Source organism: Schistocerca americana, chromosome 4 (genome assembly GCF_021461395.2).
Source record: "Schistocerca americana isolate TAMUIC-IGC-003095 chromosome 4, iqSchAmer2.1, whole genome shotgun sequence".
In the NCBI taxonomy this organism is placed as follows: domain Eukaryota; kingdom Metazoa; phylum Arthropoda; class Insecta; order Orthoptera; family Acrididae; genus Schistocerca; species Schistocerca americana.
The window spans coordinates 635,356,652-635,369,392 of NC_060122.1; the positions used below are offsets into that span (position 1 = coordinate 635,356,652).

Consider the following 12,741-nt stretch of genomic DNA (forward strand, 5'->3'; position numbering starts at 1 on the left):
AGTTGGTAGAGCACTTGCCCGCGAAAGGCAAAGGTCCCAAGTTCGAGTCTCGTTCCGGCAAACAGTTTTAATCTGTCAGGAAGTTTCATATCAGCGCACACTCCGCTGCAGAGTGAAAATCTCATTCTGGAAACATCCCCCAGGCCGTGGCTAAGACATGTCTCCACAATATCCTTTCTCTCAGGAGTGCTAGTTCTGGAAGGTTAGCAGGAGAGCCTCTGTTAAGTCTGGAAGGTAAGAGACGAGGTAATGGCAGAAGTAAAGCTGTGAGGACGGGGCGTGAGTCGTGCTTGGGTAGCTCAGTTGGTAGAGTACTTGTCAGCGAAAGGCAAAGGTCCCGAGTTCGAGTTTCGGTCCGGCAAACAGTTTTAATCTGCCAGGAAGTTTCAAACTTTTACTCATTTGTGTCCAGATCAGACAGATGAGTGGCAATGAGATATTATCCTATAATGCTTTCAGCAACTGTTTGTTGTGCTGTTTGAGGCTTGTTGTTGTTTGTTGTACCCAGTACCACTGTTATGGGTCCCTTGTTTCTGGAACTCTAAGAGCAACAGCTGTTAATAACAACAGCAGCAGTACTAGAACTATGGCAACAGGAACAAAAACAACGCGCAGCTTGTGTCTCGGCAGCAACGGTGTCAGTTTGTGGTCATGACTGTGCTCCCACTGCTACATTTAGCCTTTGATGAGTCTTCGAAGAGCTGGGAAATTCACATCTGTCATTTTGAATTGTACTTTTTGCTTACAGCTTTTCTGGTAGGTAGAAAAGGGTGCTGCTCTTGTCTTCTAGCAGTCATTTATACAAAGTGGTGCAAAAATTACAGCAACTATTTGTCCCTAGTGCTTTGTCTTTCAATGATCTCTTGTGTACTGTTAACCAAATACAACAGTCATCAAACGTAACTCATTGCATTAAGCTACAGTTTAATCAGTGTTGTAAACAACACAGACCATCTTACACAGCTGCTGACTTGCAGGGTCTCGCATGAAAGTACAATATCACGTGCCACAAGTGTAATGTTTCATATGTGGAATCATTGATTTGGGATGTGATGGTTCACATAGCCCAGCCAGAAATGTATCCACAGAAGCTTCGGCCACATCTGATCCTAGTCTTGGTGAAGAGTTAAAAATTACTAAATCTTTTGAGGTTACTTCTGAAGCTCAACATAATTACACAAATGAAATTCAACTATTGATAGTAGCTTGTCACTTTTACAATCACCATCCAACTTCTCATTTTGACTCATTGTCTACTTTTTCTCTCTCTCTGTCTAATCTAAGTTCACAGGCATCTGGATCACCATTGTCTTATGAAAAAATTGAACCTTCGAGCCCCAGTAGTTTCTGCCCTGGGGCAAAAACCACAGGTGTTCAAATGGTTAAGTATGTTGATCGTTCTGCCACCCACTCAGTGTCCAGTGGCCTGTTTTGTAATATTAACTGGTACAATCAAAAATGCTTTCCCTCCTTGGCATTGCAATGTAATTCATGCAAGCTGAAGAAAATCCAGTCTTGCCAAGATTGTGGCAGCAGTGAGCCAGACCAACTCTCAGCAATGTATTACGAAGTTGCATGTTGGCTGCTCAAAGGTGGCCAGGGGACAGCACATTGATGTACACCATTACAGCTATGGAGCAGACAGCTCCATTGCCACCATGGAAGCTTACATTGCACTGAAGTTTTTTGCCAGTCTGTGAAAGTACAGCCGGACTCCAGCACTGCTGTGATGTTAATCAATAACGAGCCGTATCTGTGGCTCAGCTGTTTTACGCTGCAAAGGGTCTGGTGCTGGTTTGTTTCAGGGAGCTGTAAGGCTGCTGGTGGTAGATGCCCTTTTGAACTTTCCTTATATGATGTGGATCCTGTCCACTACCACCCCTGCTACCACCTGTGGCCTCTCAATGATATTCTCCATCAAGGAACTGCCATGCACCCTTATGTTGGATAACAAGCCCCAATTTACATTGATGCATTCCCATGCCTTCTGTCACTGTAAGGGCGTTGAACACCTGACCACTACCCCCTTCCACCCTGCCTCCAACATGGAGGCTGAGCAGATTGTGTGTACATACAACACACAGAAGCAGAAGGCCTTGCATTTGTTGTTTATTGAGCAAGTCCTGCACAATTTTTCTGCAACGTATCAGTCAATCCCTGACAACAAGGTCAGCTCGGACAAAATACAGCACAGGTGTCAGCATTGTACCCTGTTAGACCTCCTTTGTCCTGTGCAACATACTAAGCCTGTGTAGACACTTGCCTATGTGTGGGGCGCCTGGGTCTGAGCAAGCACATTCGACTGACGTCCTGAGTGGACCCCAGGGGATGTCATCAGGTCACAGGGGAAACCAGTTGTTTTATGTTATGCCTGAGCACACCCTTATGAACTACCACTGCAACCAACTTCAGCCACGACCAGTCACAATCAGCACCGATGTAGCCACCTCTGACCTTAGGGCCTGATACCAGGGTCACCAACAGCCAAGCTTCTCATCACCATTCTATGCATCCAGTGCCCCAGTATGACATACACCCCTCTGCTCCCTTTCTCCAGAGGGATGGTGAGAGTATAATGCAGGCCAAACCACTCCTTATGCATCAACCTTCTCTTGCACCTCCTGACTGGTGCAGCCTGTTGCCTCCGCCGGCATGCTGTTGCCTCTACAGTCCTCAGCTGGGCCACTTTGGTTATGTAGCTTTGGGCCAATGGTTTTGTTTCTGTCAGCAGGGTGTTCCACTGCTCCTCCTATTTAAAGATAAGTCTGAAACCTGCTATGCCCTCTGCTGTTCATTTATTTTAAAAATTGACAATGTTATTCCACAGAGCGACATTCTCTCACATACTTTCCTTACTCCATCAGGTGGTCGCAACACCACCAGAAGTAACTTGCCTTCCTTATTTATTATTATTTAGCTGCATAATTTACTCATACTGACACTGCACACATACATTGAACATTTTATTTATTGCTTCCTTTAGACTTATTCGCTCTATTTATACAATAGGTCATATTTTTAACAATTTTTGAGGTTGTCACATATTTTAATTGATTAGAAAGCTGTGTCTCAGCACAGTATGCTGACAATGTATTAGTTGTGGTGTTGGGGAGCTCAAAAGCTAAGCTGGAAGATATGGCAAATGGGATCCTCTCCCAGACACAGTGATAGTGTGTAGGCAACAAATTAACCATTGCCCCAACAGAAAACATACTCTATGACCTCACACTGAATGTAGGAATGGATAATTCACTGCCCACTGTAAGGGTACTGTGTCAATGGAGAACTGACTCCGCACACAGCCTCAGTGGTGAGGTCCAGAAGCTCTCTGTTAGTATCCACTGGCAACTTTCCAAGGCATGCCTGGCATTTAGCATTTTGCTTGTTTCACCACTATCCAGCAGATTCAGTTACCACTATGTAACTGCACGATTTACTTGAATATTTTTATTTATTTATTAATTGCTTACTTTAGACCTACTATATCCATTTATATAGTAGGTCAAGCTATTAACATCTCTGAAGTTGTTACACATTTTAACTGATTAAAAAGTTGTGTCTTCATATATTACCCTGACAATGTCTTGGTTGTGGTGTAGGGAACTCAAGAGCTGAGTTGGAGGAAACTGCGAATGGTATCCTCTTCCAGATGCAGTGACAGTGCGTAGACAACACAATAAACATTGTCTCATAGAAAACTGCATACATACTCTGTGATGTGTCAAAGAGAAATATCCCTTTGTTAGTTACTATTTATCAAATTCTAACAATGCTCTGGCAACTTAACTAAGACTTCTTGGTGTACCACTGTTTTGCTTCGTCGGTTGCTGCATGTGAGTAACTTGACTTACAACTATCAATTATAACACATCTTGCTAAAGACTAACCTTCCACCAGCTGGATTGTAGTGCCTGTGTTCTCTCCTCTTCCACAAGGTGTGGCGAGCACGTGTTAAGCAAAGTCAACATTCTGGGAGAAACGGTGAAAGTGTTGACATGGCTGTTCTGCTCTAGTCTGATTTATTGGAATTTGGGATGAGAAGATGCAATATGGGAACGAGGTTGGTCTGCAGGAAGCACACTTCAGTAAATGATTACTTTCTTATTTTTTGAAAATTTGCTAGCTAGAAAACATATTTTTGTTATTGTATGTGATTGCCACACTAGGTTAAATAGATAGGTCTGCTTTTAATATGAACTAAACATTTGTAACATAGAGTTTTATTCATTGCCATATGTTCCATCTATGTTGCGGTTTCGATTTTGTTGTTTAAGAATTGCATTAGGAATGGTGTTTTATTAATACTTTTGTTAAACTATCACTACATAACATCCTGCATAGCATCTTCAATGAAGTGAGATCGTGAATAATGAAGTTCCCACAAATGCAATCAGTGTTGTGGAAGATGTAAACCGAGTGTTGCATTACACAATGTCTGTGTGCAATCCAGATCACAGAACCACACAAGGCAAAACCTGCAGTACCAAATCAGCCCCATGCCAGCACAGCATTCGCTCCACATCGGAAATGGTGACAAGGAGCTCTGCACCAGAGGGAGCTTCGTAACATAAGAAGTGTAATGCAGTGTCTTAAACAGCCCTCATAATTTTACAACGCTGTTTTCAAACAAAAAAGGGATTGTTATGGCAGAGAGAAAATTGTAATGTGCTCTGATGCCGTTCCAGGGCATTTACACATTTATACATAAACACACTCATCTTTCTTCTATTTTTTATGATGTTGAATATTAATACTGTACTGTTGATTAGTTAATATGTGAGGTGTATACATCCCCTGTTATCTTTGTGCCATGTTGACATTCTCAGTACAGTGTGTTCCCATGCAGTTTGAATACAAGACATTACATATGCCTGTGGTTTGTTACAAGGGTATAGTTACTTATATTTGTGGCATGACACAGCATCAAAGCTTTCTAAGTACATGTTAACAGACTCCTTGTTGCTCATATCATTATTGTCTTCCCATAATATTTTCTGAACACACTGTATTACATATTATAGATGCTTCACAATGGCATAACACTGAAATTGCAATAGCTGCTGATAACCTCTACAGCTTTAAGAGGAATATGAACTCCTTTAAATAATATACACAGACTGCAGACCCGTACTACAAAAGTTAATTCTACCTGTCATTCATTCTTATCTAAACATGCATATACAGTCTAGCTTCACCTGCCAGAGACTGTGGCCATGTGTGTGAGAGTTGGACTTAGCGGGCGCGCGTTTGTGTGTGTGTGTGTGTGTGTGTGTGTGTGTGTGTGTGTGTGTGTGTGTGTGCGCACGCGCGCATGTTGTCTATTTTGATGGAGGTCTTCTTGGCTGAAAGCTCACTTTCCGACATTCCTTTGTTGTGCCTATCTGCGAGTCATCATCTCTGCTATATGGTGAGTAGCAGCTATTCTTTTCATAATAATTTGTGCATATATTATTATATGTCTATATTGTTATTAGAGGTATTTGCATATGCTATCATTGTGAAATGTTTTGAAAGTGTAAAAAGTGGTTAACCCAACACTACTTAGGTATAGTGCATCATGTTTTCAGATGGTTTCAAAGTGTGATAACATGTGAAATTTATTAAAATTAGTATATTTCAGCAAAATTTATTAAGTAAGCACTAAAACATCTGCATTTTCTGGTACTGGACTGGTGCTGTTTATAAAATAGTTATGACTACACGAAATCACAACGTAAAGTGACAAAAGAATTAAATTTACTACTGTAAACAAATATTTGTTGCATAACTGCAATACGTGTTAGATACTGCATTCCACTAACCTGTCCAACACACACATTTATGCACTGCCGATTTACCATGGTGCACATAAAACAAGATACATCTCCGTAATACTTTATGTCACTAAAAAGTGGGCACTAAACCAAGGCTGTTTTATTTACTACCTGGGTAAAATAATGAACAAATAAAAGTGAGGCAAAGAAAAAAGCATTGAAGTTGAGATACACAGTAGAAAATTACTAACTGCAGCTTCCAAAACTTTACTAGATGACTTCAAACAGTATGTGTTTTGCTTTGTTGCATGTGAAAGCATAGTGGTGTAGAATTTTTTAATTTGATGCTTACCAATTTTATTCACTTCATTCCCTGCCCAGATATAAATACAGCATCTTTGTACTACACACAGAAATGTTTGATGGTAAAGTGGCAAACAATCGATGGCCACTTAAATTTTGGAATGGCGTTCTTTTTCTTACATCTACTGCATTTTTTACTCTAATCAAACAATGGAAAATCCAGGGTGGACTGTAACAATATTGTGACATGGAAAGTTGCTACTCACCATATGGTGGAGATGCTGAGACATAGTTAGGCACAACAAAAAGACTGTCACAAATAAACCACAGTTTCAGTTGCCTGAGACTGCAGTTGTGTGTGTGAGCTGCGTTTATGTGTGTGTGTGTGTGTGTGTGTGTGTGTGTGTGTGTCATCTATCGTTGACCAAGGCCTTAATGGCCGAAAGCTTTATTTGTGACAGTGTTCTTGCTGTGCCTATCTGCAACTCAGCATCTCCACTATATGGTGAGTAGCAACTTTCCTTTTCACAATATTGTATTTTTTTCTCTTTATTTTTTGTAAGTATTGAATAAGTATTTCTAAAATATGAGTATAGCTATAATATTTTTTGTAAATATTTTCGCCAGCTAGATATGGTATCACTGGAATTTCATGTTCTTAACTAACATTCACAGTGTACTGTTTTGTTAATTCATGAATGTTGTGAAGTGATTGTAGTGTGTTAAAGATGGGTAGGCATAGAGTCAATTTGCAGGAGTGATGCTATCGATAACCAAAAGAAGAAGGCTTTTATTTCCAAGACAAAAATTCTTTTATATGAAGCTTCCGTAATGTGAAACTCAACTGTGTAAAGAAGAATAATTTAGAAAAACACATTAAAAATGCTAGTCACAATGCAAAAATAGCATCTGCAGGCTGCTGTTGGGGGGATGGGTGAGAAGGGGGGGGGGAGGGAGGGGGGAGGGAGGGGGGAGGGAGGGGGGAGGGAGCGGGGGGAGAGAGGGAGGGAGGGAGGGAGAGAGAGGGAGGGAGGGAGGGAGAGAGAGAGAGAGAGAGAGAGAGAGAGAGAGAGAGAGAGATATGAGGTGGGCGGGGGAATTAATTTGAGAAGAATCTATATATAATTAAAATGTGTCTAAAGGCAAACATCCCGCTGACCAAACTAGGTATGTTGAAGGTGCGTAACTGCAGTTTTATTTTGGACTAAGAGTGCAACATTAGAATAGAAACGGTATCTGGCTTCCTATAACTTTTTAGATGTTACTAACACAAGTACTTGTGCCAAGGCCACAGTAGATCCTCTAAAAGATTACAGCATAAAAATTAATGTTGTGCATTTAGTATCAGACTCTGCTGCACACATACATACAAGGGATCTTGTTTTGACACAAAGCGTTGACTGGACACCACTTAATACATTACAAATGCTGGGCATACAAAATGAACTTTGTAGGTGACATTTTCATAAAAAGAACTAAGGGAGTTAAATGTTATTGTCAGTAAAGTGAAAACAGTGTCTCTGCACTATTTCAAAATGAAAAGTGCAGTCCTTCTGTTTATTTAAGAGAAATTTCTTCACTTGCCAAAACAGCTTTTTCCTAATCCGGTCATCACAAAATGGAATTTTTGGTTCAATGCAGTGCACTGCTTGAACACACTTACCTGCAATCAGCAAATTTTCCGGATAATTGGAAACCAAAAATACTGTCATTGAGCTCTGTTTTGATCATTTTAAAAATGAAACTGTGTTACATTTAATCTTCTTACAATGCAAATTGGGAAGCGACATGTGTCAGTTCAATTACAACACTAGAAGGTACAAATTACCTGTTTACATATTTGTTATGAGAGGAACTTAAAAAGTATCAAATTACTAGAAAATAAATTCTGGAGATTGTCTTTCAACAGGCACTATTAATTGTTTTGACACATTCCAAAATGAGGCACAAAAATCATCGGGAAAAGGGGGGGGGGGGGGCAATTATACATAAAAAAAAAAAAATTGAAAAGCTCTTTAACCCTACAGTCTGTTCTGAACGATTCTGCTGCTGTAAATACAGCAAACGAAATTCCATGATATGAAAGTTTTTTTGAAATGTCTTCATCATTCCACCGACAAGTTAACTGATTGAGATGTGATGAGAAGCCCGATACAGTGAAACTGCTACCCTGTGAAAAACTTAAAAACAATGAATTTGGAAAAGCTGCTTTATATGCAATTTGGGCACCCATCAAGAGAGTTGATGTGGAGAGATACTTCTCAATGTACAATTTAGTTGTAAGTGACAGATGAAGGTCAATGATGCCAAACACTATTGAGACAACTTCAATGCATTCAATGGGCGAACATTTTTGTATAGGCCTATAATATACATTAATTTAAGAGAGAACTAACCTTACAGTATCATGTTACACAAACAATCAATTTCCTCCCTTTAAAAAAATCTCAGCAAAAAAGAGCGATACACCTGGAGTGAGTACACTGATATGATTGGTGCGTACTACGTAGCACACCACAATGGACGATCTGCACAGTGGGTTTATCAACAACAATATCCTAATCGCCGTATCCTGCATCATACGACCTTTGCTGCTGTGTACCAACGTCTGCGTCAGACCGGGTCATTTAGCAGATTACCTGGACAGGGACGCCGTCGCACGGTAAGAACGCTGCAATTTGAGGAAGCTGTCTTGCAGTATGTGGAGTGGGATCCTTCAATCAGCACTCGTGCAATTGCACGTAACATGGAGACGAATCAGACGAAAGTAAGAACAGTCCTTCGAGAGCAATTGTTACCTCCATTTCACTTACAGCGTGTCCACAACCTGGAACCAGTTGATTATCCACCCAGAGCACAGTTTTCACAGTGGTACCTGGAACAGTGTGAAATGCATTCTACATTTCCATCCTCTGTGTTGTCTACTGATGAAGCAATGTTTGGGCATGATGGAGTCTTCAACATGCACAATTCGCATGTTTAGAGTGAGGATAACCCACATGCCACAGTTACTAGCGCTCATCAAGTGCGGTTCTTCGTTAATGTGTGGGTCGGTGTTGTTGGGAACTGTTTAATTGGGCCATATCTGCTACCTAGGCCATTAAATGGCAGGCACTATTACAATTTTCTCGCCAGAGCATTGTCGGAATTGCTGGAAGATGTCCTGCTCGCTACAAGACAACGCATGTGGTTCCAACATGACAGGGCGCCGGCACATTTCAGTCGTCGTGTGCGTCGATTCCTGGACCGACGGTTCCCAGAAACTTGGATTGGCAGAGGTGGTCCTGTACCATGGCCTGCTCGATCCCCAGATATGTCCCCTCTGAACTTTTTTGTGCAACCTTGTTTACGCAACTCCTGTTGCATCAGAAGAGGATCTGGTTGCTCGGATAGTAGCAGCAGCAGGAACAATTCAGGATACTCCTGGGGTTTTTGCCCGTGTCAGACAGAACATGATCCGTCGGTGTAATCTTTGTTTATGTGTCAATGGAGGCATTTTTGAAAATCTACTGTAAATGAAATTGGGTTGTGTTAATGTGTTGTCTTTTGGTCATAAAAAATGGAAATGCGTTTGTTGGTTTAATTAATTTGCCACCAGAGAAACCTTCCTCTACCGGTTTAAATACACCTCATAGGAAAAAATGACATTAGGGGAAAATATTTGTTTTGATGTCCCCTACAACCTCCCAGAGTTTGTTGGTTTAAATATTTTTCAACCTGTATTCATTAATGAAATTTACCATAAATAAAGCCACCACAATATGAGAAGAATAGTGAAATCCATACCTAAAACATTAGCAGTTCAATGCATTTTTGCAAAAGGATTTCATTGGAGATTGCTCAATTGATAGAACAATTGTGACACACATTTCTTCTTGAGTTTTCTTGCATCTGCAATGTAGCCCATCTTTAACACTGCATGAAACAAAAGCACATTTCTCTCAGCAAGCAGGGTTGTTTTATGAGGTGGGCCCTTGCAAAAGTGATCTCTAAACACATCCATCATCTCTGCCGTTGTTTATCTTGTATGTGGAGGTTGGAAAACTCACACACATGCCACTAATTCTTTCCCTATATTGTAACAATGTATACTCTCAGTAGCCAGTTTGAGACGAGAAACAATACAATACTGAAACAAAGAAATACTATGATGACAGCAATGCTTTTTGTCGGCTTCACAGCAAATATTCCAATAAAACAATTATTTCCTCAAACACAGAGAAGCAAAACAGATACGGGTACTTCTCAGGCACTCTATAGGCACTATTGATTCATCAGTCAAAATAAAAAAGGACACTCTCACGTACCTTCTCCAGAATCTTCGTACACAGAGGATTGGGATTTTCTACAAGAACGAGCAGCCCCTGGTATATGCTTTGCCTTACTTGAGGAGTTTCCATATTCTTTGCCAACCGAAGAATCATTGTTGATATCCAGTGCTGCAGTACACTGGGAGGAATCTGGGCCCAAAATTTTGAGGCTATCTGGGATATTTTCTGAAATGAAGAAGCAGGACATACAACTGACGGTATTAAGAAAAATAATCATACCCACAAACAAAAGCTTTTGAAATTGACAACACAGAAACAACAATTACTTTTATTGCTCACAGCAATTTGTAATTCTTCTCTCTTTTTTTGTGACCACTAACAAAATCCAAAAATCTCAGAAGCTGACAGGTTAGCTAACAGAAGGCAGAACCACCATACTTGCTTGGCAGTGTGAAGCAGTCCTGCGGTTCTGTTAGAAGTCCGGAAAGCCTTCCATGGTGGCTGAGATGTAGCAGTCTCTCTCACAGACATGGCTCATCTTACTTCCTTCTTTTTCCCTGTACTGTTTGTTGTCAGTGAAAATGTACTAAACATATGACCTCATTCCACTAGCATTCTACCTGTCTCACCTTACGGCCTCCACCTCTAAAAGTTAGCTGAAGAATCGCAAAGCTATGAAATATTCTTCTCGGTATTATAGCAGAAATGGGCAGGTTCAACATTCTTTTTTTCCCCAGGTCCACTTACACTTAGATGAACAAAACGATTACAGAAATGTGCAATCTCACCGCAAAGTTTTACAACCACGTTACGAATAGCATGAAATACTCACTCTGAAAGCAACACTCCTGACAGTAGGGTTGACATCCACCAGCAAATCACTGAACACATTGTGCTGTTTAGCGAGATACTCATTGTTTTTCACAATATCCTGCCTGGGTCTTTCCAAAGGGTAGGCATCAGCCAGTATCTCTGTAGCACTACACTTGACATTACTGCTGGAGCTCTGTAACAGAGTAAAGAGAAACAGATGCAATTTTTAATAAAACTGTACACAAAGAAATCACAGAATAAAAACTTATAAAGTATATCAAATAAAATAAATCAAAGGCAGACATAGTATTACATAGCCATAACAAGAGGGGCATCCAAGTGGCGTTTCAGATGTGACAAAACAGTCTCGCATTGAAAACATCTTGTAAGACAACTGCAGTGATTATATTGTGAGTTTTTGCATTTTCGACCTCAGCTGCTTTTATCAGCTAACAAGCAATCTGTCTGGGCCCAGTTCGCCAATTTCAGCTTTGAGCCATTTACAAATGGACATACACATGTATGTTATACTAATCATACAATTTGTTAAGTTGTCAGCATATATGAAACTGAATGGCAAATATGTGCCACAACTATGGTGGTTGAAGTACAATTTGTGGTGTGTACTTGACCAATTAAATAAGAATAATCTTCACAAGGATTTAAAGTCACTTAGTCTTGTACAAAATGATGTGCATTATTCAGGAACACAGATTTTCAATAACTTGCCAGCAGCCATAAAAAGCTTAACAGCCAATGAAATTCAGTTTAAGAGGAGCCTAAAGGATTTATTGGTGGTCAACTCCTTCCACTCCATTGATGAATTTCTCAGTAGAACCAACTGATTTGTATATAAAAGTACAATATAACTTCTACACAATTTCAGTGCAATAATGTGTTCATTGTAAATAAGTGTGTGTGTGTGTGTGTGTGTGTGTGTGTGTGTGTGTGTGTGTGTGTGTGTGTAAGTACAATTTAACTTCTGCACCATTTCAGTGCAGTAACTGTGTTCATTGTAAGTAAGTATTGTCGTAGTTGTATTACACGTTTATTACCTTATAAATAAATTAAAAAAAAACTTTTTTATTTTAAATTCAGTGCATTAGTATTTGTAAAATGATTCTTTCATATAGTGTTGATTAAAAAATGATGATCATTCCACTTGGGACCTGTGGAATGGTACATTAGCTTACTTGTTTGAGTTGTAAATATTTGTCATGTATTGTTGTTTTTCTGACAAGTTCTACACCCTGGAGGACCTCCTCACTACGGATCAATTGGAATGAAAGTAAATCTAATCTAATCTAATCCGATTGAAAATGGCTCAAACTGAAATCATATGGTTGCAGTTAAATGAAACGATGTTCGTTATGCGTACAACCTATGTGGGAAATAGATACGGCATGGCTTCTAGGACATTTTTTTGATTGTGACAAACACAGGATGGTATGCCCTGTCCTCCAATGTCTGTGCTGGCTCATCTTAGCAGAAGAAGTATCTGAATGTCACCAATAAGGTCAGAAGGCCTCAACACTAATATGGGGATCTTTTGGGCTGACCCACTTCAATTTTCTTCATACTTTGGTATTTTAAGATCAGTG

The 12,741-nt window shown here is 40.1% G+C and overlaps 1 protein-coding gene across 1 annotated transcript in view; it reads right to left on the reverse strand.

Annotated features, from left to right (window-relative positions):
- Positions 1-12,741, reverse strand: part of LOC124613132 — a 179,203-nt gene that overhangs the window by 76,791 nt on the left and 89,671 nt on the right. Inside the window, exons 9-10 of the mRNA XM_047141749.1 lie at positions 11,160-11,333; positions 10,364-10,552 (exon numbers count right to left, since the gene is read on the reverse strand). Coding sequence (XP_046997705.1) covers positions 10,364-10,552; positions 11,160-11,333 — 363 coding nt within the window. The remainder of the gene's footprint in view (positions 1-10,363; positions 10,553-11,159; positions 11,334-12,741) is intronic.